Raw genomic sequence first — 26,681 nt, forward strand, 5'->3', positions numbered from 1 at the left:
TGGGTTTGCCCCGGGATTCCCGGGGAGCTGCAGCCCGGAATTCCCGGTGGGATCTCCCGGAGCCGCTGCAGCCCGGAATTCCCGGTGGGATCTCCCGGAGCCGCTGCCCCGGAATTCCCGGGGTTCCCACCTGGAGCTGCTGTTCCGAAATTCCCGGGGCGCCGGCGCGGAGCTGCATCCCGAGCCCGGATTCCCGCTGCGCCCACCGGAGCGGCGCTGCCGCGTTCCCGGGGTGCCCTCCCGGTGCCGCGGTCCCGGGGTGCCCTCCCGGTGGCGGTGGCGGTGCCACCCCGCGGAGCTGTCGCAGCCGGTTCCCGGCTGGCAGAGCCGGTTCGGCGGCTTCGGGGCTCGGCCGGCGCGGAGCCGCCTGGGAGCGCCGGGAATCCGAGCCGGGAGTACGAACCGGGAATGCCAGACCGGAATCCGAACCGGGAATGCCCAACCGGGAATCTCAGACCGGGAATATCAGACCGGGAATCCGAACCGGGAATGCCAGACAGGGAATGCCGAGAAGGGAATGCCCAACCAGGAATCCGAACCGGGAATCCGAACCGGGAATGTCCAACTGGGATTGTCGAACCGGGAATGCTGAACCGGGAATGCCCAGCCGGGAATGTTCAGCCCGGAATCCAAACCGGGAATGCCCAACCTGAATGCGGAACCGGGAATCCGAACCAGGAATGCCAGATCGGGAATGTGGAACCGGGAATTCCAACCGGGAATGCTCAGCCTGCAATCCGAACCGGGAATGTTGAACTGGGAATGCCCAACCGAGAATCGGAACCGGGAATCGGAACCGGCAATGTCGAACCGGGAATGTCGAACCGGGAATGCCCAGCCGGGAATGTCGAACCGGGAATGCCGAACCGGGAATGCCGAACCGGGAATGCCCAGCCGGGAATGCCGAACCGGGAATGCCGAACCGGGAATGTCGAACCGGGAATGCCCAGCCGGGAATGTCGAACCGGGAATGCCGAACCGGGAATGCCGAACCGGGAATGCCCAGCCGGGAATGCCGAACCGGGAATGCCGAACCGGGAATGTCGAACCGGGAATGCCCAGCCGGGAATGCCGAACCGGGAATGTCGAACCGGGAATGCCCAGCCGGGAATGCCGAACCGGGAATGCCGAACCGGGAATGCCGAACCGGGAATGTCGAACCGGGAATGCCCAGCCGGGAATGCCGAACCGGGAATGCCGAACCGGGAATGCCCAGCCGGGAATGTCGCTCCTCCGCCGGGAGCCCCCAGAAAGTGACAGCGACAGTGGCGCGGGGAGGTCACCCCTGCACTGAGCGACACCGGTGACACCGAGTGACCCCGCGGGGCTGGCGCTGGGGTCACGCTCCCGTGCTGGGACAGCACGGCCACCCCTGGGGACAGCCCTGGCCCTGTCCCTGTCCCTGTCCCTGTCCCTGCCAGGCTGGGGACAGCGGCTCTGTCCTGGTTCAAAGCCACCACAGGCACCGCGGCCATGCCCGGGCCACCGGCTGGGGGGTGGCGACAGGGACATGGCCATAGAGTGTGACAGGGACACGGCCATAGAGTGTGACAGGGACACTGCCATCGAGGGTGACAGGGACACTGCCATCGAGTGTGACAGGGACACGGCCATAGAGTGTGACAGGGACACTGCCATCGAGGGTGACAGGGACACGGCCATAGAGTGTGACAGGGACACTGCCATCGAGGGTGACAGGGACACTGCCATCGAGGGTGACAGGGACACGGCCATAGAGTGTGACAGGGACACTGCCATCGAGGGTGACAGGGACACTGCCATCGAGGGTGACAGGGACACGGCCATAGAGTGTGACAGGGACACGGCCATAGAGTGTGACAGGGACACTGCCATCGAGGGTGACAGGGACACTGCCATCGAGTGTGACAGGGACACGGCCATAGAGTGTGACAGGGACACTGCCATCGAGTGTGACAGGGACACGGCCATCGAGGGTGACAGGGACACGGCCATCGAGTGTGACAGGGACACGGCCATCGGGGGACAGGGACACGGCCATCGGGGGACACTGCCATTGTGGGGATATTGACACTGCCATGGCCATCACCTGGGCCATGTCCCCTATCCTTGTCCTCGCCAGGGCCTTGGGGACATGGCTGTGCCAAAGGCCACAGGGTTCTGCTGTGACCTGCCTGGGGAGGTGACACCGGGGTCTGGCCCCGTTCCTGGGGCCTCAGAGGTGGCACGGCCACCCCGCTGGTGTGGCACAGTGAGCAGGACACCCCGACAAGTGGCACCTGTCCCCACACAACCGTGGGTGACACCTGTCCCCTGTGAGTGCCCTGGCAGCACAATGGGTCCCTGCAGGGCCATCAGACCCTGGTGGCACCACATGTGTCCCCACGGACACGACAGTGTGACACATGTCCCCTGCCACCACACACCCCCTGATGGATGGCACCTGTCCCCTGTGTGACCATGGGCACCTGGCAGAGCGGCACTGTCCCCACACAGCCACAGACAGCTGGAACAAGTGACACCTGTGACACCTGTGCCCCGACGCACCTCAGTAATGGCACCTGTCCCCACCCAACCACGGCCACCTCGATGGTGTGGCACCTGTCCTCACATGGCCGCCCTGACAATGTGGCACCTGTCCCCACATGGCCACAGTCACCTCAGTGGTGTGGCACTTGTCCCTGTCCAACCACGGTCACCTCAGTGACTCCACAGCCACCCCGACAAGGTGGCACCTGTCCCCACAGCACCACGGCCACCCTGACATTGTGGCACCTGTCCCTGTCCAACCACAGTCACCTCAGTGACCCCACGGCACCACAGCCACCCTGACAATGTGGCACCTGTCCCCACATGGCCACAGCCACCCTGACAATGTGGCACCTGTCCTCACAGCAACACAGTCACCTCGATGGTGTGGCACCTCTCCTCACATGGCCACCCTGACATTGTGGCACCTGTCCCTCTCCAACCACGGTCACCTCAGTGTCCCCACGGCACCACAGCCACCCTGACAATGTGGCACCTGTCCTCACAGCAACACAGTCACCTCGATGGTGTGGCACCTGTCCCCACGGCACCATGGCCACCCTGACAATGTGGCACCTTTCCCCACATGGCCACAGCCACCCTGACATTGTGGCACCTGTCCCTCTCCAACCACGGTCACCTCAGTGTCCCCATAGCACCATGGCCACCCTGACAATGTGGCACCTGTCCCTGCACAACCACAGACACCTCAGTGGGGTGGCACCTGTCCCCACACAGCCGCAGCCCTGTGGCACCTGTCCCTCTCCAACCACGGTCACCTCAGTGTCCCCACGGCACCACAGCCACCCTGACAATGTGACACCTGTCCCCAGGGCACCACAGACACCTCAGTGCTGTGGCAGCTGTCCCCACACAGCCACAGCCACCCCGGTGCAGTGGCACTGTCCCCATGTCACCCCCGATGTCCCAGCCCGTGGCCCTGTCCCCCCAAAGGGGGTGTCCCTGTTTAGGGCTGCAGAGGAGGGTCCCGGGTGACACTGCAGGGCCAGCTGAGGTGACAGGCCCCAGGGACGTCCCCAACCCTCCCGGTGTCCCCAGCCCGGCCCACAGCGGCGTTTTTGGGGAGCGGTTTCACCCCAAAGCCACCTGGGGGTGACACGGAGGGGGGGTGGTGACACTCGGTGCCACCTCCCCTGCAGGACCCGCCCCCACCCGGGGTAATCGAGGACAAAACGACGCCCGAGCCACTTTGGGGGTGGCGCGGGGGGGTCCCCACGCAGGGACCGCCTTGGGGACATCCCCAGGGTCCCCAAACCCAACCCCAAATCCCCCCCCGGCCGCGCCGTCCCCACCCTGCGCCGCTCCAATGTCACCGCGCACCTGTCGCCGGGCGGTGGCGCCGCAGCGGGGGGGACACGGGGACCCCAAAAATCCTCCCGGGGAGGGCGGGGAGGGGCGGGGGGACCCCGAATGCACCCGGGAAAGGGGAGCGGGGCGGGCGGGGGGGTCCCCAGGGAGGGGACACGGGGGGGCTGGGTGGCCTTGGGGACACAGCGGGGAGCGCGGGGGGGACGCGGTGACAAACGGGGGTGGCGCGGACACAGCGGGGGGGGGGGTGCGGGGTGTGACAGCGCAGGGGGGATGCGACAATGGGGGACAGCAGGGGATGGGCACGGGGATACGGGGGGTGGGAAGGGAGGGTGGCGGTGTCGCCGGTGGCGGTGCCCGGTGGCGATGGCGGTGGCGGTGCCCGGCTCACCTTGGCGAAGTAGAGCATCCAGAGCTCGCACAGGCGCTCCCGGGAAGAAGCCATGCCCGGGGCCGGCCCGGCTGGGAACGAGCGGCGGCTCCGCCCCCCCGGACCCCCCCGCCCGTCCCGGTACCTCCCCCAGGTGTGGGGGGCGGGGACTCCCCCTCCCCTCCCCGCACCTGCCGGGGCCGCTCCCCCTCTCCGCTCCCCTCCCTATCCCCGCGCTCATCAACGGGGGCAGCGAGGCAAAGCCCCACCCCACCCCAAATAATTAATAATTAGCGCAGCTCAGCCCTGCTCTCCATCCTAACAAACAGACCTCGACGCTTTCGCCTCGTTTTCCCTTTTAATCCCCTTTTAAAGCGTTCCCAAATATTTAACGGAGAATTTTTGTTCCTTCTCCCCCCGCCCCAAACCCCCCCGATCGATTGTTCATCGATACGCTCGGCACTCGGCACGCTCAGCCTGGCGCGCATGCGCGCTGCGCGCTGTACGGCAGCGGGACGCGGGGTACAAGATGGCGGCGCCCGGTGGCGGCATGGAGGGCGCGGAGGAGCCCGAGGGGTTCGTGCTGGGGCGGCTGGAGCAGGAGGCGCTGAAGCGGCGGGAGCGGCTCAAGGCCCTGAGGCAGCGCACGCTGCAGGTCCGGCCGGGCTGGGCGCTGCGAGGGCGGGGGAGCCCCCGGAGGGGCCGAGGCTGCGGAAGGGGCCTGGGGGCAGGCCTGGGGGTGATGGGGACAGGCGGAGGATGCTGAGGTTTTGGGATATTTGGGATCCTCAGTGCTTGGGATGGGACAGGGTTTGAGGGTTTTGGGGTCCCAGAGGGTCTGGATTGGGGATCCTGAGTTATTACGGATATTTGGAATCCTCTGTTATTTGTGTGGGACAGAGTTTGAGGACGCTGACATTTTTATGATACTTGGGATCCTCAGCGCTTTGGTTGGGGCAGGGTTTGAGGATCCTGAGATTTTTGGGATCCTCTGTTATTTGGGTGGGACAGGAATTGAGGGTTTTGGAGTCCCAGAGGGTCCCACATAGATCCTGAGGTTTTTGGGATCCTCTGTTGTTTGGGTGGCACAGGGTTTGAGGATTTTGGGGTCCCAGTGGGTCCCACGTGGATCCTGAGATTTTTGGGATGTGGTGGGATGGGATTTGAGGATTTTGGGGTCCCAGAGGGTCTGGAATGGGGCTGGGAGAGAGTCAGAGGGTCCCACGTGGATCCTGAGATTTTTGGGATATTTGGGATCTTCAATGCTTTGTATGGGATAGGGTTTGAGGGTTTTGGGGTCCCAGAGAGTCCCGTGTAGATCCTGAGATTTTTGGGATCCTCTGTTATTTGGGTGGGACAGGAAGTGAGGATTTTGGGGTCCCAGAAGTTCTTGAGTGGGGCTGAGGGAGAGTCAGAGGGTCCCAGGTGGATCCTGAGATATTTGGGATATTTTGGATCTTTTGTCATTTGGGTGGGACAGAGTTTGTGGATCCTGACATTTTTGGGATCCCCAGTACTTTGGGTGGGATGGGGTTTGAGGCTTTTGGGGTCCCAGAAAGTCCCGTGTAGATGCTGAGTTTTTTGGGATTCTCTGTTATTTGGGTGGGACAGGAATTGAGGATTTTGGGGTCCTAGAAGTTCTTGAGTGGGGCTGGAGGAGAGTCAGAGGATCCCATGTGGATCCTGAGTGATTTGGGGTATTTGGGATCCCCATTGCTTTGGTTGGGACAGGGTTTGAGGATCCAGAGGTTTTTGGGGTATTAGAGACCCTCAGTGCTTTGGGTGGGACAGGATTTGAGGGTTTTGGGGTCCCAGAGAGTCCCACGTGGATCCCGAGAATTTTGGGATGCGGTGGGATGGGATTTGAGGATTTTTGGGGTCTCAGAGGGTCTGGAGTGGGGCTGGGGGAGTGTCAGAGGATCCCATGTGGATCCTGAGATTTTTGGGATCTTTTGTTATTTGGGTGGGACAGAGTTTGTGGATCCTGAGTTATTTGGGATCCCCAGTGCTTTGGGTGGGACAGGATTTGAGGGTTTTGGGGTCCCAGAGAGTCCCGTGTAGATGCTGAGTTTTTTGGGATTTTTGAGATCCTCTGTTAGTTGGGTGGAACAGGATTTGAGGATGCTGACATTTTTGGGATCCCCAATGCTTTGGGTGGGACAGGGTTTGAGAATTTTGTGGTCCCAGAGAGTCCCACGTGGATCCTGAGAATTTTGGGATGCGGTGGGATGGGATTTGGGGATTTTGGGGTCCCAGAGGGGCTGGGGGTATCAGAAGATCCCAGACAGACCCCGAGTTCTTTAGGATGCAGCAGGAAGGGATTGAAGGATTTTGGGGTGTCTGAGGGCCCCCTGTGGATCCCGGATTTTTCGGGATTTGCTGGGACTGGGGATCTGGCCCTTGGCAGCCCTCAGCCCCTCCATGGGCACCCTCTGGGGTGTTTGGGGTGCTGCTCCTGGGGCAGGGTGGGATTCCCAATCCCGTGGATGTGGGACCTGGGTCACTGCTGGGAATGCTTGGACTCCATCCCAAGGCTTCTCCGACCTCGGGAATTCCACCGTTCCAGAACTCTTTTCCCATCATCAGTGCAGGAAATTCTTTGGAAAACCCCCATTCCAATGATTTCCCTTCTTTTCCTTGACCAGGATCTCCAGATTCCTGCCAGGGAGGGTTAATTCCTAAAAAATCCCAGCAGAAAATCCCCAGGATTGGATTTCCCTGCTGCCATTCCCATCTCCATGGCAATGCACACGGAGATTTCCCCAGTTCCCCTTCTCCATTAAAAAAGGATTAAAAAAAAAATCTCCTTGGGATCCCAAAGCCCATCCCAGGCTCCTTTCATCTCCTGCAGTGCCAGCTGGGTTTGCCCTTTGTGCTGGAATTTGGGATGGGATCCGTGGAAATGAACAGTGACATTTGCTCAAATGACACTTTGGGATGAGCTCAGGGCTGGGGGTGCTGGGCCAGAATTCCCAGTGGGAATTCTCTGTGCCTGCTCCTGCTTCCAGCACGGGAGGGACCTTCAGGGTCATCCCATTCCTCTAGGGCAGGGAATTCCAAGCAGCTCTTTGGGTTTTAATGGAGAATTCCTGGTTTTCCAAGGATGGGAAGCTGAGGGTGGAAAAGGAAAAATGGTGGGAAAAAATGGTGGAAAATAAATTTTTTCAACTGGGAGAATCCAGTGTGATTCCAGAGGGATGGACAGCCCCAGGCTCCTGGAAAAGAGCTGGGATATAGAGGGAAACTTTGGGAGATTCTGGGAGAGCTCAGCCATTGCCAGCCCTTGGGGAGAAATTTGGGAATTCTGTTGGATTGTGGGAAAGGTTTGGGTTGAAATTCCTGTTTTGTTAAACCTTGGAGAATCCCAAATTTCTTTTGGGAAGGAGCCTTAAAGCTCATCCCATTCCTAGGGCAGGGAATTCCAAGCAGCTCTTTGGGTTTTAATGGAGAATTCCTGGTTTTCCAAGGATGGGAAGCTGAGGGCAGGAAGAAAAGGTTGGGAAAGGAAAAACGGTGGGAAATTTTTCCAGCTGGGTGGATCCAGTATGATTCCAGAGGGATGGACAGCTCCAAGCTCCTGGAAAGGAGCTGGGATATAGAGGGAAACTTTTCCCACCTTGCTGGAAGATTCTGGTAGAGTTCAGCTATTCCTAGCCTCATGGGAGAAATTTGGGAATTCTGTTGTAATGTAGAAAAGGTTTGGATTGAAATTCTTGCTTTATTAAACCTTGGAGAATCCTGAATACTGGATTTCTTTTTGGGGAAGAGCCTTAAAGCTCATCCAGTTCTGTGGGCAGGGAATTCCAAGCAGCTCTTTGGGTTTTAATGGAGAATTCCTGGTTTTCCAAGGATGGAGGGCTGAGGGCAGGAAGAAAAGGTTGGGAAAGGAAAAATGGTGGGAAATTTTTCCAACTGGGTGGATCCAGTGCCATTCCAGAGGGATGGACAGCCCCAAGCTCCTGGAAAAGAGCTGGGATATAGAGGGAAACTTTGGGAGATTCTGGGAGAGCTCAGCCATTGCCAGCCCTTGGGGAGAAATTTGGGAATTCTGTCATGATGTGGAAAAGGTTTGGGTCAAAATTCCTGTTGTATTAAACTTTGGAGAATCCCAAAATCCCAGATTTCTTTTGGGAAGGGACCTTAAAGCTCATCCCATTCCTAGGACAGGGAATTCCAAGCAGCTCTTTGGGTTTTAATGGAGAATTCCTGGTTTTCCAAGGATGGAAAGCTGAGGGTGGGAAAGGAAAAATGGTGGGAAAAAATGGTGGAAAATAAATTTTTTCAACTGGGAGAATCCAGTGTGATTCCAGAGGGATGGACAGCTCCAAGCTCCTGGAAAGGAGCTGGGATATAGAGGGAAACTTTGGGAGATTCTGGGAGAGCTCAGCCATTCCCAGTTGTCAGAGGAGAAATTTGGGAATTCTGTTGGATTGTGGGAAAGGTTTGGGTTGAAATTCCTGTTGTATTAAACTTTGGAGAATCCCAAATTTCTTTTGGGAAGGAGCCTTAAAGCTCATCCCATTCCTAGGACAGGGAATTCCAAACAGCTCTTTGGGTTTTAATGGAGAATTCCTGGTTTTCCAAGGATGGAGGGCTGAGGGCAGGAAGAAAAGGTTGGGAAAGGAAAAATGGTGGGAAATTTTTCCAACTGGGTGGATCCAGTGCCATTCCAGAGGGATGGACAGCTCCAAGCTCCTGGAAAAGAGCTGGGATATAGAGGGAAACTTTGGGAGATTCTGGGAGAGCTCAGCCATTCTCAGCCCTTTGAGTGAAATTTGGGAATTCTGTCATGATGTGGAAAAGGTTTGGGTCAAAATTCCTGCTTTATTAAACCTTGGAGAATCCCAAAATCCCAGATTTCTTTTGGGAAGGGACCTTAAAGCTCATCCCATTCCTAGGACAGGGAATTCCAAGCAGCTCTTTGGGTTTTAATGGAGAATTCCTGGTTTTCCAAGGAGGGAAGCTGAGGGTGGGAAAGGAAAAATGGTGGGAAAAAATGGTGGAAAATAAATTTTTTCAACTGGGAGAATCCAGTGTGATTCCAGAGGGATGGACAGCCCCAAGCTCCTGGAAAGGAGCTGGGATATAGAGGGAAACTTTTCCCACCTTGCTGGAAGATTCTGGGAGAGCTCAGCCATTCCCAGTTGTCAGAGGAGAAATTTGGGAATTGTGTTGTAACGTGGAAAAGGTTTGGGTTGAAATTCTTGCTTTATTAAACCTTGGAGAATGCTGAATCCTGGATTTCTTTTGGGGAGGAGCCTGAAAACTCATCCAGTTCTGTGGGCTGGGAATTCCAAGCAGCTCCTGTGGAGCTCTTTGGGTTTTAGGAGAGAATTCCTGGTTTTCCAAGGGTAGAAAGCTGAGGGTGGGAAAGGAAAAATGGCAGGAAATAAAGAAATGGTGGGAAATTTTTTCAACTTGGTGGATCCAGTGCCATTCCAGAGGGATGGAGGATGGCTCCAAACTCCTGGAAAAGAGCTGGGATAAAGAGGAAAGCTTTGAAAGGTTCTGGGAGAGCTCAGCCATTCCCAGCCCTCAGGGAGAAATTTGGGAATTCTGATGTGGGAAATATTTGGGTTGAAATTCCTGTTTTATTAAACCCTGGAGAATCCCGGATTTCTTTTGGGAAGGGCCCATAAAGCTCACCCAGTTCCATGGGCAGGGAACCCAGAACATTCCAGGCCTGAAATCCATGGGGCAGCAAAGCTGAGGCTGTGATCCCATCAGGAATTCCAGTTTTTAATGGGAATAAATGCTGGATATTCCAGGAGGAGCCACCCCAGGACAATCCTGAGCTGGTGAAAGTTCCAGCAGTTTTTGTGGAGCAGCTCAAGGTCCTTGGGAAGCTTTTCTTGGGGTTTTTTGGGAACTGTGAAAGGGATAAAAGCCAGGAAAAGCCTTTCCTTTATTCCCTGTTGGTTCCATTCCCTTTGACAGCTCATCCCTTTGTTTTCCAGCCTTAATTCCAGAAATGCAAATGATCCCGAGCTTCAGATCTCTGGGAAACGTTTCAAGGTCAATGGATCTTCACTGGGGAAAAAAATCCTTGGAATTCCCAATTCCCAATCTCCCACCCATCCCTGCCCTCTGGCACTGGGAGCCATTCCCTGTGTCCTGTCCCTCCATCCTTGTCCCCAGCCCCTCTCCAGCTCTCCTGGAGCCCCTTCAGGCCCTGCCAGGGGCTCTGAGCTCTCCCTGGAGTTTTTCCTCTTTTCTGGGCTGGACATTCCCAGTTTTCCCAGAGCAGAGGCTCCAACCTTGGAGCAGCTCCATGGAATCCTCTGGATTTGCTCTGAGCCCTTCCTGCCCTGAGGATCCCACCCCGAATCTGTGGGATCCCATCCAACTCCCCTCTTATCTCCAGCATTCCCAAGCTGGAATTGTTGGGAAGAACCTCCAGGATGAAACATTTCCTGTGCTCCAGCCCTTTCCCAATTCCCTAAAAAAGCCTGGATGGGAATGGATCCTTTGGAGGCCTCCGGGTGTTTTATCCTGGCTGGAAAAACTTCCCTGGGCTCTGTTTCCACAGCAACACTTCCCCCAAGCCTTGGGCACTGCATCACGAGGAGCTTTGCTCTGGGAAAAAACAAATCCCAGCGTGAAATAAATAAATCCAGGGAAAAACAGGGAGAGAAGGAGCCAAAGTGTGGGGCTGTCCGGGGCTTTGGGAAAAGGGTGGAAAAGCAGGAAAAGCCTGAGGAAAGGAGCAGTGCCAGCCCTTCCTCCTGCTGGGACGGTGTGGAGGAGCAGGGATGTGGCTCTGGAGCAAATCCAGCCGGGAACAAAAGCTTGGGATGCAGCCAGAGGAGTTCTTCCAGCTCGAGGAGCAGCACAGGGAATGCTCCGGAGCAGGGAGGAGGGAAGGAGCAATGGGAGACCCTTCCTTCCCACAAAAACACAGCAAAGCTCCGGCTTTTCAAGGATTTGGGGGTGAAAAAGCAGGAGAAGGAGCTGTGGCGGTCTTGGATGAGGAGTTTTGGGGTGGGAGAGGGAATCTGAGCCTGGAATTCCCACAGCGATCCCACCTGGATTTTGCTGAGGGATTTGGGAAGATCAGCAGCATCCCCACAGATCTTAAAAGGAGAGGAATTCCCAGGGAATTTTCCTTGTGAATTCCCAGGGAATTTTCTTGTGAATTTCCTCAGAGTGGGACTTTGAGCCATCAAATCCCACAGAATTTCACAGCAAGGGCAAAAGGAAAAGGGGAAAAGCTGGAAATCTGGCATGTGCCCAATGGGAAATGCCAAATATTGTCCCAGCAAGGAATTTTTTCCTTAAATTATGGTAAAAGTCCCTCATCCCCCAGTTTCTACAGAAAGAAAGGAAAAGTGGGAATCCCAAAGCAGGAATCCCTAAATTCCCTTAAATTCTCTGGGTAATCCTTGAATATATTCCCACAAAAAGCTTTCCCTCAGCTCAGCCTTTGCTGGATTCTGTCAGGAATCCAAGCACTGCAGACAAAGGAGCAACTTCCCATTTTTTTGGTGGAATTTTCACACAGGAATCTCCTTATTCCATTGATTTATTCTCCTCTCCCATTATTTTTTTTTTTTTCACCTAAATATTTTGGCAGAGTTTTCCTTGGGGGAATCTGATCCTGACACTGAAGGAGCAGACAGAAGCAATTCCCTATTTGTGGTGCCTCCAACCCTGAGGGAATTCCAAAAAACCTGGATTTTTTTCCACAGGCAGGACACAATCCAGGTTTCTCCATGAACATTCCCATTGTTTTCAGTGGGAATAACTCAAAATTCCATCCAGGAGTGACAGGAAAAGCCCAGTTCCTAGCTGGGATGGAATTCCCAGAGCAGCTGTGGCTGCCCCTGGATCCCTGGCAGTGCCCAAGGCCAGGCTGGAGCGCCCTGGGGCAGTGGGAATTCCCTGCCCATGGAATGGGATCACCCTTAGGATCCCTTCCAGTCCAAGCCTTTGTGCCCGTGGGCTCAGGGAGTGTTGGGAATTCAGCTCTGGGAATTCAGGAGTGCCCCAATCTCCTTCCTCCTGCCCGTGCCCTGCTCCATAGGAATAAAACTGGGATAGGAGCAGGGTTTGCAGTGCCCATCCCTGCTGCCATTCCTGGGAAATCCAGAGCTGTGATGGCTTCTTTCCTGCCCTTTTGCTTCCTGCCCTTTTCCCTGCCATTTTTGTTTCCCTCTGTTTTTTCCTTTTCTGCCCTTTTTTCCCGCCCTTTTTCCCTCACCATTTTTCCCCCACCATTTTTGTTCCCCTCTGTTTTTTCTCTTCCCTCTTTTCCTGCCCTTTTTTTCCTTCCCCTCACCATTTTTTCCCCTCACCATTTTTCCCCTCACGAGTTTTCCCCTGCCATTTTTGTCTCCCTCTGTTTTTTCCTTTCCCACCCTTTTTCCCCCGCCATTTTTCTCTCATGATTTTTCTCCCATCATTTTTATTTCCCTCTGTTTCTTCCCTTCCCTATCTTCCTGCCCTTTTTTCCTTTCCCTCACAATTTTTTTCTTTCACGCCTTTTCCCCCTGCCATTTTTGTTTCTCTCTGTTTTTTCATTTCCTGCCCTTTTTCCCCTCATCATTTTTCTCCCCTCACGACTTTCCCCCTGCCATTTTTGTTTCCCTCTGTTTTTTCCCCTCCTCTTTTTCTCTTCCCGCCCTTTTCCCCCGCCATTTTCCCCTCATGATTTTTTTCCCCCCACCATTTTTGTTTCCCTCTGTTTTTTTCCTTCCCTTTTTTCCTTTCCCTCATGATTTTTTCCCTCATGATTTTTTCCCTCATGATTTTTTCCCCTGCCATTTTTGTTTCTCTCTTTTTTCTTTTCCTGCCCTTTTCCCCCTCACCATTACCATTTTTTCCCTCACGATTTTCCCCCACCATTTTTGTTTCCCTCTGTTTTTTTCCTTCCCTTTTTTCCTTTCCCTCACTATTTTTTTCCCTCATGATTTTTTCCCCTGCCATTTTTGTTTCTCTTTTTTCTTTTCCCGCCCTTTTCCCCCTCACCATTACCATTTTTCCTCTCACGATTTTCCCCCACCATTTTTGTTTCGCCTGCTTTTTCCATCCCCTATTTTCCTGCCCTTTTTTCCTTTTCCTCCCCATTTTTTTCCCTGCCATTTTTGTTTCCCTCTGTTTTTCCCTGCCCATTTTTTTCCCCTTTCCCTGCCTATTTTTTTTCCTTTCCCTCTCCATTTTTTTTTCCTTTCCCTGCCCTTTTTTCCTTTTCCCCCACAACTTCCGTGGAAATCCTTTGCCTTGATTTTCTAGGAATATCCCCAAGCCTTTAAAACGCATTGGATTGAATGGGAAGGAAGGAAAGAACCCAGAATTGGGAATTTTGGTCGAGCTCGTGGCAGGATATTTGAATATCCAATATTCCAACACCCAGGGAAGGCAGAAATCCAATATTCCAACACCCAGGAAAGGCAGGAATTGTCAGGAGTGGGAGCAGCCAGGGCTCCTGGGAATATTTGTGCCAAGTATTTCCTTATCTTGGAACCCTGTGGATAAAATTCCAGCAGGAGTGAGGGGAATGCAGCTCTGGAACACGAGGAGAGGAGAGGAGTGGGAAAGGACTCAAAGTGTGGGAAGGGACTTGGAATTCCACGGATTCAAGGGCGGCTGAACATTACCCAGCTTGGAGCTGCAGCATGGAATTCCAGCAGGGAATTCTCAGTTTTATGGAATTTATAGAACAGGGAATTCCTGGGAGCATCCCAAGGTTTTAATGGATTTAAAACAGGGAATGAAAACAGAATTGAATTGGGATTTTAGGGATGATTATCGTCGGTTTTCCCTTGAGAAAAAAGGGGAATATTTTCCTTGTCCCCAGAGCAGGAGCTGAACCTGGACAATTCCAGCCCTGGCTCCCTTCCCTGTTTGCTGGGAATGTAATTTTTAACCCGGATTGTGGAAGAGTTTGGAAGAAGAGGGATCCAGGGAATGAGTCAGCACTTTGGGAAACATTCCCAGGCCTGGAGGAGCTCCTGGGTAATATCAGGATCCTGGAGCTGCTGCTGGGAGAGGCATCGGGATAAGGGATGGGAGCCAGGGAGTGGATCCCAGTGCCAGAGGGCAGGGAGAGGTGGGATGTTGGCAATTCCCAGGGAATTCCATGGCTGCTCATCCCTGTCCAGCTTGGAGCAGCAGGGACTGTGGGAATTCCCTGCCCATGGAATGGGGCCATCTTTAGGATCCCTTCCCATCCAAGCCTTTAGGGAAAATGGAGAGGGCTAAAATCTCCTCATTCCCAATCATTTTCCATGGAAATAAAAATTGGGATAAGTGGAGCTGAGCAGTGTTTGCTGTGTCCATTCCTGGGAAATCCAGAGCTACTCCTGCTTTTTTTGGAAGTTGGGATGTTCATTTCCTTCCAGGATTCCAGAATTCCATGGCTGCTCATTCCCAGCTCCTCCTGGGCACCATTCCATCCCTGTTCCTGCCTGGATAGTGCATGGAAGTGGGAATTCCTGCTTTTCCTGGGATCTGCTGCTGCCCATGGAGCCTCTTTCCCTATTCCAGAAAAACTGGAGTTTGCTCCAAAGTTTTCCTGGAGCTGGAATTCCTCTGTTGTGCTGCTCCCTGTGGGATTCCATGTTTTCCATCCCAAATAATAAATTAGAGAAAAAAAAGAATCCTACTCTGTGAATTCCCAGATTTTTATGGCTTCTCATCACTCATTCCCAAATAATTTCTTATCCCAAAAATATCCCAAAAATATCCCAAAAATATCCCAAAAATATCCCAAAAATATCCCAAAAATATCCCAATCCCAGAGGATTTTGGGGCTTTTTGCTCTCCTGGTTTTCCAGAGAAGCCAAAATGGATTATCCCATTTTTTTTTTTTGGCAGAACAAGGAGGGTGGAGAACCTGAACCCAAAATTCCCAGAGAAGATGAGGAAGAGGAGCCAGTCAAGCACAGGTAATTCCTTCTTTATTCCCACTTTTCCCAGGAGGATTTTCCTTTGGATCTCTGCGATTAAATAGGATTTTCCATAGGAATTTTGTGCAATTAATTTGGAATGAGGGATGGGTGGATTCATCTGGGAGGCAAAATTCCATGGATCAAGAGGGAAAACCTGGAGTGTTGGGAGCTTCCCTGAATTCCCAGCCATTCCTGCAGGGATTGGGATTTTTCCATGGATTCCTGTGGCTGTTTTCCCTGGAAAATGGAACCTGAGGCAGATCCTGCTGATTCTCACCAAGAATTTTTTTGGGATCACAAATTTGGGTGGAAAATGTGGAATGTGGCCTATTCCTATGGATTTATCCCTAAAAACCTCCTCTGTGGGAGAAGTGAACCAGGAAAAAAATGAGGAAAATCCTTTTCAAAAATTTTTTTTTTTTTTTGGGAATGACTCTTTGGAAAAAGCAAATCCTGGTGGAGAAAATCCCACACGGATTTGGGGCTGGAGGAGCCAAATTTCTTGGCAGAGGGAAATTTCTGTGCTTGGGATTTGTGCCAGAAAAGGCTCTGGGGGTGAAACCAGAGCTGGGAGGCTCCTGAAAAATGAATGGATCAGGAGCTCTCAGATTCCAGCACTGCCACCGGATCAGGAGCTGATGGAATCTGGGTTGGTTTTCCCAGCCCTGTGGGTCCAGGCCTGGCTGGAATGAGAAATTTGTCCTTGAAATCCCAAAAAATCCTGGTTTGGGCTGATTTTTCCTGGGAATCATCTTCCAAATCCCAAAAAAAAAAAAAAAAAAAATCCAGGTTTGGGCTGATTTTAGCCTGGGAATTATCCTCCAAATCCCCAAAAAATTCTGATTTCAGTTACTTTTCTCCTGGGAATCATCCTTCAAATCCCCAAAACTATTCTGGTTTGAGCTGATTTTATACTAAAAATCATCCTCTAAATCCCTCCCCCCTGAAAATCCTGATTTGGGCTGATTTTCTCTTGAGAGTCATCCTCCAAATTCCAAGAAAATCCAGGTTTGGGCTGATTTTATCCTTGGAATCATCCTCCAAATCCCAAAGAAATCCAGGTTTGGGCAGATTTTGTCCTGGGAATCATCCTCTAAATCCCAGAAAATAAAATCCTGGTTTGGGCTGATTTTATCCTAGGAATCATTTTCCAAATTCCCCCCCGCCCCCCAATCCTGGTTTGTGCTGATTTTATCTTTGGAATCATCCTCCAAGTCCCAAAAAAATCCAGATTTGGGCTGATTTTCTCCTGAGAATTATCCTCAATATCCCCCAAAAAATCGTGGTTTGGGCAGATTTTTTTCTGTGGCAATCATCCTCCAAATCCCAAAAAAATCCTGGTTTGTGCTGATTTTATGCTTGGAATCATCCTCCAAATCCCCCCACCCAAAATCCAGGTTTGTGCTGATTTTATGCTTGGAATCATCCTCCAAATCCCCAAAAATCCAGATTTGGGCTGATTTTCTCCTGAGAATTATCCTCAATATCCCCAAAAAATCCAGGTTTGGGCAGATTTTTTCCTGGCAATCATCCTCCAAATCCCAGAAAAATCCTGGTTTGGGCTGATTTTCTCCTGGGAATGGTGCTGGGATTGCCTGGAGGGATCTGAGGGCATTCCTGGTGTTCCATTCCCAGTGTTCCATTCCTGCTGTTCAGCAGCACCAGGAGTTTTTCCATGGATTTTCCTTCATCCAGTGGCAGATTCAGCCAAAATCCTTCCCCTGCCTCAGGATGATTTCCTGGAAAATCCAAGGAAGTCGCAGGTGGAGAGGAAAATATGGAGTGGGGAAATTCCAACCTGGCTTTCTCCTCAAGTTCATGGAATTCTTTGGGATTCTCCTCTTTTGGGGGAAAACTTCACTTCCTGATGGATTTCCCTATTTTCCCACCCTTCCCATCTCCTCAAGCAAAGTCTGCTCCATGGGAGTGTTTGAATCCCAAATTTTGCCTGGATAATTCCCAACTTTTGATGTTGTTTTGCTTTTCTTTGTGGAATGTCTGCTTTTCCCATGGGAATTGGATCTGGAAGAGCCCATCCCTTAATTTCCTCTTGGATTTGGATTTCCCAAGAATCTCCCTATGGAAAAGGGAATTGCTGGGCACTACTGGCCTGGGGAAAATGGGAAAATCTGCTGGAATTTCACCTGGATTTGGGAAGTGAGGAATCCTGGCAGCTGGAATCTCTGTTTCCTCCAAAGCAGGAGCTGGGCTGGGTTTTCCAGGCAGAAGGAATTCTGTGGGATAGGGAATGTGGTGGTTCAGGGAATAATCCCATGGTTTGTGGAGCAGAATTCCAGGATTTTCTCTCCTGGCTGCTTCACTTCAGCTCCATCCCAGCCCATCCAGGGGTGGGATTCCAGGATGGATTGGCTTGGAATCCTTGCTGGATCCCTGGGATCCTGAGGATTCTCTGGAGAGGGAAAACTCCAGGAGAAGGAGCTGGAGGTCCCTGCCAGGGCATGGAGCCATCCCAAGGATTTTTTTCCTGCTTTTCCCTTTAGTTATGAATTGATTTTAGGAATTCCCTCTCAGCCACTTGGGATATGGGGAAATCCCATAAAATTCCATCCCTGGAAGTGACCAAGGCCGGGTTGGAGCAGCCTGGAACAGTGGAAGTGTCCTTGCCCATGGAATGGGATCATCCTTGAGTCCCTTCCAAGCAATCCATTCTGGAATTCTCCCACCCCTTCTCCACATTTTTTCCCTCTGCTCATTTTTCCAGGAATCCCTGGAAGATCCCACTCCTGCCTGCTCCTGGCATCCCAGTGCTGCCAGGAAAAATCCTGGAATGGTTTGGGTGGGAAAGGACCCAAAGGATGATCCCATTCCATGGGCAGGGACAGCTCCCACCGTCCCAACCCGGCTTTGGGCACTTCCAGGGATGGAAAATTCCCAACTTTTCTGTTCCAGTGGCTGCAGGAAGGACAAGATCCTCTCAGCTCTGATTTTCCCAACATTTTTCCCAGCCTGTGCTCCCATTTTTTCACCACATCCTGCTTTATTCCTGCTCCACCCCAGCTTCCCCATCCCCTTTTTCTTTCCTCATTTTCCTGCAAATTCCCAGCCCTGCAAGCCCTGCTCTTCTCCCAGGAATTCCAGCTGCGATCCCTGATCCAGATTCTCTCTCGAGCTGTGAAAAACTCGGATCCTTTGGATTTTTGTGCGGACCAGGAAGCGGAGCCGCTGCTCCACCTTTCCCAGGAAAAGGGTGTGGGAGGATTTCGGCCTTTCCGCCCCATTCCCGCGGGGTAAAACGCTGGATTTGGGAATCAGGGACCTGCTGGAGCCTGGAATTCCCATCCCGCAGCTCCGAGCCTTGGAATTGGGCTCCTTGTGCTCGTCAGAGGTGGGAAAAGCGGAGTTAAAAACCCAAGGAAAAGCTTGGGGAAGGACGGGACAAAAATAATGCTCAAATTCCCAGCTTTAGGAAAAGTGAATCCACGCTGGAGCCTGCCCTTGGACACGGAGTTATCCTGGGAAGTTGCAGCTCCTGCTCTGGGGGAGGAGCGGGCTTGGGAAACCCGATCTCCCTGAGGAATTCCTCCCTCTGGAATGTCACCAGACAGGTCCGGAGCGCTTTTGTTTGTTAATCCCTGCCTCAAAATCCCTCGGGATTCTGCTCCAGAGGGGGGTTGGGCTCGCCAGGAGAATCCAGGACCTGATTTCCTTCATCCCGGAGCGTGGAAATCTCAGGGAAGGGGTTTAGGACAAGGAAAAGAATGGAAAAAAAAAAAAAAAATCAGTATTAAATGTGGGAGGTGGGAGCTGAGCTGGGGACCCGGGCAGGGTTTGGGTGACACTTCCTGGGATCTGCTCCTGCTTGGACATGGACATGGAGCATCGCAGGGATCCCTTCCCATCGGGAATGTGCTCAGGAAAAGGAGTGGGAATGGGTAAAACTGGGAATTGCCATATTTTGCTCCAAGCTGGAAAAGGGAAAACAAGGATTGAATCCCCCTGGAATCTGAGAGCACCGGGATCCAGGCTGGGAACATCCCTGAAGGTTCTGATCCATGTTTTGGGCCTTCCTCCCTCTGGAGCTGGAGGATTTCCCCTCAAGATGGAGCTGATCCATCCCTAGGGAAGGATCCATGGATTTTCCCATGATCTCAAGCTCTGGGTGATCCTGGATTTTCCCTGGGATTGGGATGAGCCTCCAGAGGTTCCCCCTGCTCCTTCCAGCCCTTGGCTCTTCCCAGCACTCTGCTCTTTTCCAGAAAACATTCCTGGGAATTCATCCACCCCACGGTGTTTTGGGCATGGATTTCTGGGTGCTCAGACTTCCAGCTGCCCATGCTGCCATGAGAATTCTGGGAATGGGAGCACATCTGGAGCACCTTTCTGCTCCCAATCTTTGTGCTGGGGTGGTGGATCTGATGCCAGGGATTCCAGCAGTTATCCCAGCTGCTATCCCGTGGCCATCTCGGTGCTCCCAAGGTGCCTCCAGGGCTCCTTTGGGTTGAACCTCAAGGGTGGAAGTTGGGTTTGGATCCATCCCAACCCGGAGGAGCCGCAGGAGAACATGGATGAGGTTTGTCCTCGTTCCAGCGTTGGTGTTCCCAGCATGGCTGGGGTGGGGATGGTTTGGAATATCACCCAGCTCCAGCAGGATCCCATGCTCCACACAGAATGTGGGCTTTGTCTGGATTCATGGATATTGAAATTCCCAGTGTCCACCTGGAAAAGCTCAGGTGCTTGGGAAAGCCCTGTGGGAATCCTGATGGATTTGGGATCTCCTCCAGCTCTCCTGGAACACCTGGATGTCTCCCAGTCCTTGCTCCAGCAGGGAGCACGTCCTGGAGAACCAACCGGCCCGGCAAGTTTGGTGTGGAGAGGGGTGGGATTTTTTGGGATTCCTTCCTTCTGGAGCCACTCTGGGAGCAGGACAGGCTTGGACACGCTCGGGCAGGAGCAGCTTTTCCAGGGAAGAGCTTTTCCTCAGAGAGGGCTCTCCTGGATCTCTGCCTGCTCCTCCTTTGGTGCCTTGGGTGAGGAACCCGGGAACGTTGGCAGCACCTGCTGGAGTCAATCCAGGGGATCCCATGGAGCTGCTCCAGGGCTGGAACCTCTCTGCTCTGGGAGAGCTGGGAATGTTCCCCTGGGGAGGAGAAGCTCCAGGGAGAGCTCAGAGCCCCTGGCAGGGCCTGAAGGGGCTCCAGGAGAGCTGGAGAGGGACTGGGGACAAGGATGGAGGGACAGGACACAGGGAATGGCTCCCAGTGCCAGAGGGCAGGGATGGATGGGAGGTTGGGAATTGGGAATTCCTGGCTGGGATGGAATTCCCAGAGCAGCTGTGGCTGCCCCTGGATCCCTGGCAGTGCCCACGGCCAGGCTGGAGCACCCTGGGACAGTGGAGGTGTCCCTGCCCATGGCAGGGGTGGAATGGGATCACCTTTGGATCCCAGCTCATTCCAGGATGATTCCATGATCTCCATACATTTTTCCTGGAGGTGAAAGCCTCAGCCTCAGGGAGTGGGATGGGGAAGCTGCTCCTGAAGCAGCTCCAAGTGACTTTTGGGAATAACGACAGGAGCAAGGGACCCGTGACACTGGAAGAAATCCCTGTTCCAGCTTTTCATGGCACAGCCATTCCAGGTGCTCCTGCCTCAAGGATTTTGGCAGCCAGGGGCCTTGGAAGAATCTGTGGAATTGTTTGTTCCATGAAAGCCTTGGGGCTGGAGCAGAGAAGCACAAGCCAAGCTCGGAGGGGCCTGGTTTCCATCGGGAACGCTCCAGGCATTCCGCGCATTCCCGGCGTGCCGGTGCCAAGGGCCTCCTCCCAAAAAAGCTGGGATCCCTCCTGCTTCCCCAGCCAGGAGCCCTGGGCCTGAGGGAAACACGGATTTGGGATATTCCCCACCCAAACCAGGGACTGTGCCACCCCTGGCAGTGTCCACTGCTTCCCCCTGGAATGCTGCACTCCCCAAATCCTCCCAATTCCTTTTTGGGAGGGAGTTCCTGGCTGGGGAGGGTGGGGAGGGGCTGGGATGGAATTCCTAGAGAAGCTGTGGCTGCCCCTGGATCCCTGGAAGTGTCCAAGGATGGGGCTTGGAGCACCCTGGAATCATGGAAGGTGTCCCTACCCATGGCCCTGATCCCAAGCGTCACCGCCATTCTGGAATTCCATTATTTACCTCAGGAACACATCCCAGTGTTCCCAGCACTCCCACGGAGTGGCTCAGACTCTTGGCCAGGAGATTCCCATGCTGGAGCAGGAATGGGATGCAGTGGGAAGGGTTGGATTTTCCACCTGTGCTCTGCTGACTTCCAAGGTTGGAGTTTTGGTGCTTTCCTTAAGAACCTGGTCCTCTGCTTCCCAACCTTCCCAGCTTCTGTTGGAGCCTTAATCCCAATTAATCCCATCCTTGGTGGTTAATGAGCTTCACCTCCCTCATTATCCCCGTGGGCTGAGCTTTTCCATGGATCCTGCAGCCTCCAGAGTGTCCTGGAGCTGGGATGAGCTCCTGCAAACTGGATTTTCCAGGGTTGTGGCTTTGGGAATTCCTCTTGAGGCTTGCAGGGTTTGGTTCCAGTGAGGAATCACTCATGGGAATGAGGGTGTCCAATTACAGCCTAAATTAGATGGGAATATCCCGGGATTGTGGTTCAGTCCTGACTCCTGAGCTTCCCTGGAGGAGATGGAAACATGGAAAAACTTCCAGGTGATGTTTGGGTCCCTCATTCCCTCAGCTCCACCATCCATTTATTCCAGAACCGGGATTTGCTCCCTGATTTTAGCTCTTCCAGAAATGCTTGGATAGTCACTTTGTATCCTAAATAATAATTTTTTTTCTCCCTGTCTTTCCCTGTTATATTTTTTCCATTATTTTGGATCTTCCCTGGGGTCTCCATCCTGAGTATCCCCGTTTTTAGACCCAAAATGTCGGAGCCGGGTGGGGATTGGGTTCTTCTCCCAGGGAACAGGGACAGGACAGGAGGGAACAGCCTCAGGTTGTGCCAGGGGAGGCTCAGGTTGGATACTGGGATTATTCCTTATGGAATGGGGAATGGGAGTCCCCATTCCTGGTGGGATTTAAAACCCATGGATGTGGCACTTGGGAACACAGACCCATGGTGGCCTTGGCTGGATTTGATGATCTTGGAGGCTTTTCCAACCTCAATAATTCCATGATTTCAGCTGCCTCTGGCCCTGATTCCAACATTCCTGCTTTTCCTGAGTGCCCACTGGGCCATCCCAGACTTTCCTCACTGCTCTTCCCACTTTTCCCAGGGAGATCAAGCTGCGGAATTACGACCCCGAGGATGAGGAGCTGAAGAAGAGGAAGCTGCCCCCCGCCAAACCTGCCTCAGGTGGGAGAAAATGGGAATGTGGGAAGGGAAACCAGGGCATGGGAAGCTCTGTGCCCTTCCCAAGGTGGGAGATCCACTGGGATGAGGTGTCCATGGAGGGCTTGGAATATCTGATCCTGTCACTCTCACACCCAGCATTGCACAAGAGGGGTGGGAACACTCCCAGGCCCAAATCCGAGGATTCATCCTCAGAGGAGCCTCCCTGGAGGAGCCTCCCGGAAATTCCGGCTGTTTTTTGTTGGATTTATCTTGAAGGAAATCTCAGGCGGGAGTTGAGGGCGTTGGGCTGGAATTTCCTCACACGGAACTTCCATAAATCACCTGAAGGGGAAGTGAAGGAGTTCCCCAGATCCTGAAATGTGGAGTTTTCTGGAATAAATCCCTTGAAAAATGCCCTGAATAAAAAGTGAGGGCTGGGAATTCTGGCACTGCTCTTTCCTTGTATTTTTTGTAGGAGCTTAAAACTTCCATGTGAAAGGGAAGTCATGGGAAGGCTGGAGCGTGTCCAGGGAAGGGAGTGGAGCTGGGGAATTCCTGAGGGAGCTGGAAATGTTATCCTGGAGAAAAGGAGGCTCTGGGAGCTGCACAATTCCCTGACTGGAGCCCAGGGGGAATTGGGATCCATCCCAGGGAACAGGGGCAGGAGGAGAGGGAATAACCAGGTTGGGTATTGGGAAAACCAGTTGTCCCGCAGTGGTGGAGCCCCATTCCTGGAGGGATTGAAATCCCTGTGGATGTGGCACTTGGGGACATGGGCAGTGCTGGCCTTGGCAATGCTGGGAATGTTTGGACTCAGTCCAGGAGGGCTTTTCCAACTGAAATTGTCCTTGATTCCACAAAATCAAGGGATTTGCTGGAGTGGGATGTGCTCCCTGGTGCTGCAGCCTCTCCATGGGTGGCTTTTTCCATGAGTGTTTTCCCATTATCCCGGATATCTCCAGAGCTTTCCCCAAGGCCTAGGCTGGAGCTTGACACCTCCAAAGTGTCCCAGACCTGGAAATGAGTCAGGGAGAGCAAAATTTCCTTTGGAGCAGCTGATCCCTGCAGATGCTGGGAAAAGAGGCTTCGATCCCAACCAGCTTCCAGCTGCCGTTGCTGCTTGTGGGATTTCCATCATTCCCAGATAATTTTCAGGAGGGTTTGGATACCAAAGGGATGTACTCAGGTGTGGGCACTGTGTTTTTAAGTAAAGCTGTGGGAATGGGGTTTTGGGGAAGCTTTTGGGAGCCGAGCCTGGAGCGCTGGTGGAATTCCTGCTTTTCCAACACTGATCCTGTTTCCCCATCTAGTGGAGGACACGGTGAAGGAGCAGCTGGAAGCGGCCAAGCCGGAGCCAATCATCGATGAGGTGGTAGGTAAAGCTGGAATTGCTGGGAATCCAGAGCTGGAAATCCAGACTGGGAAATCTGGATCGGGGAATCTGGATCTGGAAATACAGGTCTGGGAATCTGGATTGGGAAATCTGGAGCTGGGAATGCAGATTTGGGAAATCCAGAGCTGGAAGTCTGGATCTGTGAATCAGGATCTCAGAATCTAGATCAGGGAAATCTGGATCTGGGAATCCGCAGCTGTGAATCTGGATCTGGGGAGCCAGAGCTGGAAATCTGGATTGGGTAATCCAAATTGGGAAAACTGGATCTCGGAATCCAGAGCTGCAAATCCAGAGCTGGCAATCTGGATCTGGGGAATCCAGATCTGGAAATCTCAATTGGGAAATCTGGAGCTGGAAATCTGAATCTCAGAATCCAGATCTGGGAAATCCAGAGTTGAAAATCCAGATCTAGGAATCTGGAGCTGAAACTCTGGAGCTGCTCTGTGCAGGCTGGAATGTTGCCTTTGGCTTTCACTGGTTGTCTCCTCTCCTTCCCTAGGATTTGGCGAACTTGGCTCCCAGGAAACCTGACTGGTGAGTGCCTGTGGAATGCTGCTCCTGGGAAAAGGGGATTGGAGTCTGAGCAGGGGGGGGTTCCAACACCTTGAGGTTGTGCTGGAAATATCCAGGAAAACTTGAGCTGAGGGTTAAAAATGCCAGGAAAATCCTGTGGGAGGTTGGAATGAGCTGATTTTTAAGTAACCATCCAGCCCTGAGCATTCCATGATTCCATGGAACTGGAAAACCCTCCTGGCTGTGGAGGAAGACTCAATTCCCTTTTCCTGCTGATTCTTTGGAATGCTGGTCACTGAGGGATGGGTTGGTTTTGGAGCACTTGGGAGACAGAAGGAATTTCCGCTGGGAAAGGTGGGCCCTGCCTGGCCATGGAATTGTCCTGACCCTGTGGCTCTCCCCCCCAGGGATTTGAAGCGGGATGTGTCCAAGAAGCTGGAAAAGCTGGAGAAGAGGACCCAGAGAGCCATCGCGGAGCTGATCCGTGCGTCCCGGAGCCGTGGGGATGGGGTGGCTCATTCCAGAGGGATTCCCTGATCCGTGCTGGGATCCATGCAGGGAGGGATTGGTGGGGCTTGATCCCTTCCCAAGTGGATCTGGGAAGCTGTTGGTGCCAAGGAGCTTCCCAAGGATTCTCCAGGAGCACTTGGATTGTGCCAAGGAAAGGGTTTTGGGTTTCTGCTCTGGGTCACTCCCAATCCAACCCATCCATCCCTTCTGTCTCAGTTTGGAAAGACAGGAGTCTGCTAAGGAGGGCAGGAGCCTCCCCTGAAATGGAGAATGTAAACCCTCCCCACCCTTCTGAATTGCTATAAATTTTAAATTAAGGCAAAAAATATGGGAACAGGAAATAACAGCTCTTTAATAGGGAAGAAAATAAAAAGATAAAATAAACAATGCAGTACACTAGAACAACACTGACAGAATCAGAACCCAACCTGACACCCTGTGGGTCAGGGTGTTGGTGGCAGTGCCATTGGAATTGTGGCTCAGCCCTCCTGCAGTGTCAGGGGTGGTTCTGCTGGAGCAGGGATCCTGTAGAGAAGGATGGATTCTTCCTCTGAAGATCCAGTGGGAGAAGAGGCAGCTGCTGTTCCTCTGGGGAATCCAGTGCAGAAGCCGTGCTGGTGTTCCAGAATCTCCAGATTATATCTGGGTAGGAATGCTTGGCTCCTCCCTCTGGGCTCACATCTCCCAATGGGATGCTGTAGTTCTTATCAGCCATGCAGTGACATTAAGTAGCTGTTATCAGCAGGTGTCCCCCCAGACGGAGGAGTGATTGTGATCACTCAGAGAGAGATAAGGCAAACTGCCCACTTGACAAGAGACAACTGCCACACAGATGGTAACAGAACACATCTTGCCTTGCAATCTGGAACACCTTCTCCATGTTTTTTTCCTGGCAGGAGAGCGCTTGAAAGGGCAGGAGGGGGAGCTGGCGTCGGCTGTGGGATCAGCAAAGCAGGAGGGAAGCGACTCCGACTGAGGAGAATCCATCAGGAATGGGCTCTGGATCTGCCTCGCACCGACCCTGCGTCCCTCAGTCCCTCCCTGCTCGGGACTGCTCATCCCTCTTCCCAAACTTCCCCAGTCCTGCTGTGCCTGGAGGAGAGGCAGATCCAAGGAGCCTGGCTGGCTGCTGAGGAACTTCCATGGAAAACTTTCTGGGATTGTGGGGGGTTGATGGGAGCAGGACAGATCCCCCCCCCAGTTAGCTGGAACTTCCTTGGAGCAAGGAAAAGTGGGAGACTCCAGGCTGGGGCCGCAAAGGTCAATCCAGACTGGCTGGGAAAGGAGGGAGATGCCAGCAGCCCTTGGAAAAGCAGGATCATTTCCCAGGGATTGGTGCTCCTGTTGCTGTGCAGACACTCCTTGAGGCTCTGAGTGTTTGGGAATATCCATGGCCAGCCCCGGAATCCCTGTGGGAAGGGGCAGGAACGATTCCCCTAGTGTGGCTCGGGAATCGTTGGCTGCTCTGCGTCCAGCCAAGTTTAATGTGGAATTTGCTTTGCTCCTGAATTTCCTGACCCTCCAGGAGCGTGTCCTGCTCCTCTTTTTTTATTGTTTTTGGATCTTTTTAGTGTTAATGGATCTTTTCCTAATAAAACAATTCCATGTGGAAAAAGTTGTCACTTGTCCTGCAGAAGAGTGGGAAGAGGAGCAGTGGGATTGAGTCCATGGAAGTTGGAGGAACAGTGGGATTGAGTCCATGGAAGTTGGAGTGGGATTGAGCTCCTGGAAATTGGAAGAGTAGTGGGATTGGGTCCCTGGAAGTTGGAGAAGGAGCAGTGGGATTGAGCCCATGGAAGTTGGAGTGGGATTGAGTCCCTGGAAGGTGGAGGAGCAGTGGGATTGAGCCCATGGAAGTTGGAGGTGGCCACAGCAGGTC

General features: G+C 53.1%; 2 protein-coding genes across 3 annotated transcripts in view; one reads left to right on the forward strand and one right to left on the reverse strand.

Annotated features, from left to right (window-relative positions):
* NBEAL2 (neurobeachin like 2) overlaps positions 1-4,282 on the reverse strand; it is a 31,284-nt gene extending 27,002 nt beyond the window's left edge. Inside the window, 1 exon segment of the mRNA XM_058802520.1 lies at positions 4,229-4,282. Within this exon segment, the coding sequence (XP_058658503.1) occupies positions 4,229-4,282 (54 nt within the window).
* A 448-nt stretch (positions 4,283-4,730) lies between these two features.
* Positions 4,731-26,357, forward strand: CCDC12 (coiled-coil domain containing 12). 2 transcript variants are annotated; one of them, XM_058815102.1, is made up of 7 exons: positions 4,731-4,862; positions 15,023-15,093; positions 22,328-22,407; positions 23,697-23,758; positions 24,279-24,313; positions 24,700-24,776; positions 25,699-26,357. In XM_058815102.1, the coding sequence occupies exons 1-7, from the start codon at positions 4,737-4,739 to the stop codon at positions 25,776-25,778; spliced, it is 531 nt and encodes a 176-aa protein (XP_058671085.1). In that variant the 5' UTR covers positions 4,731-4,736; the 3' UTR covers positions 25,779-26,357. The 2 variants fall into 2 exon arrangements, with proteins under 2 accessions (XP_058671085.1, XP_058671094.1); XM_058815111.1 differs by lacking the exon at positions 4,731-4,862 and adding an exon at positions 13,974-14,161.
* The last annotated feature ends 324 nt before the right edge of the window (positions 26,358-26,681 follow it).

The sequence above is a fragment of the Ammospiza caudacuta genome, chromosome 1, assembly GCF_027887145.1.
Source record: "Ammospiza caudacuta isolate bAmmCau1 chromosome 1, bAmmCau1.pri, whole genome shotgun sequence".
Classification (NCBI taxonomy): domain Eukaryota; kingdom Metazoa; phylum Chordata; class Aves; order Passeriformes; family Passerellidae; genus Ammospiza; species Ammospiza caudacuta.

Bases quoted from the DNA above. Each gene is read 5' to 3' on its own strand.
- CCDC12 (XM_058815102.1), top strand. From the start codon at position 4,737: ATGGCGGCGCCCGGTGGCGGCATGGAGGGCGCGGAGGAGCCCGAGGGG. The intron at 22,408-23,696 runs GTGGGAGAAAAT...TTCCCCATCTAG, and splicing joins CCCCGCCAAACCTGCCTCAG to TGGAGGACACGGTGAAGGAG. The intron at 23,759-24,278 runs GTAGGTAAAGCT...CTCCTTCCCTAG, and splicing joins AGCCAATCATCGATGAGGTG to GATTTGGCGAACTTGGCTCC.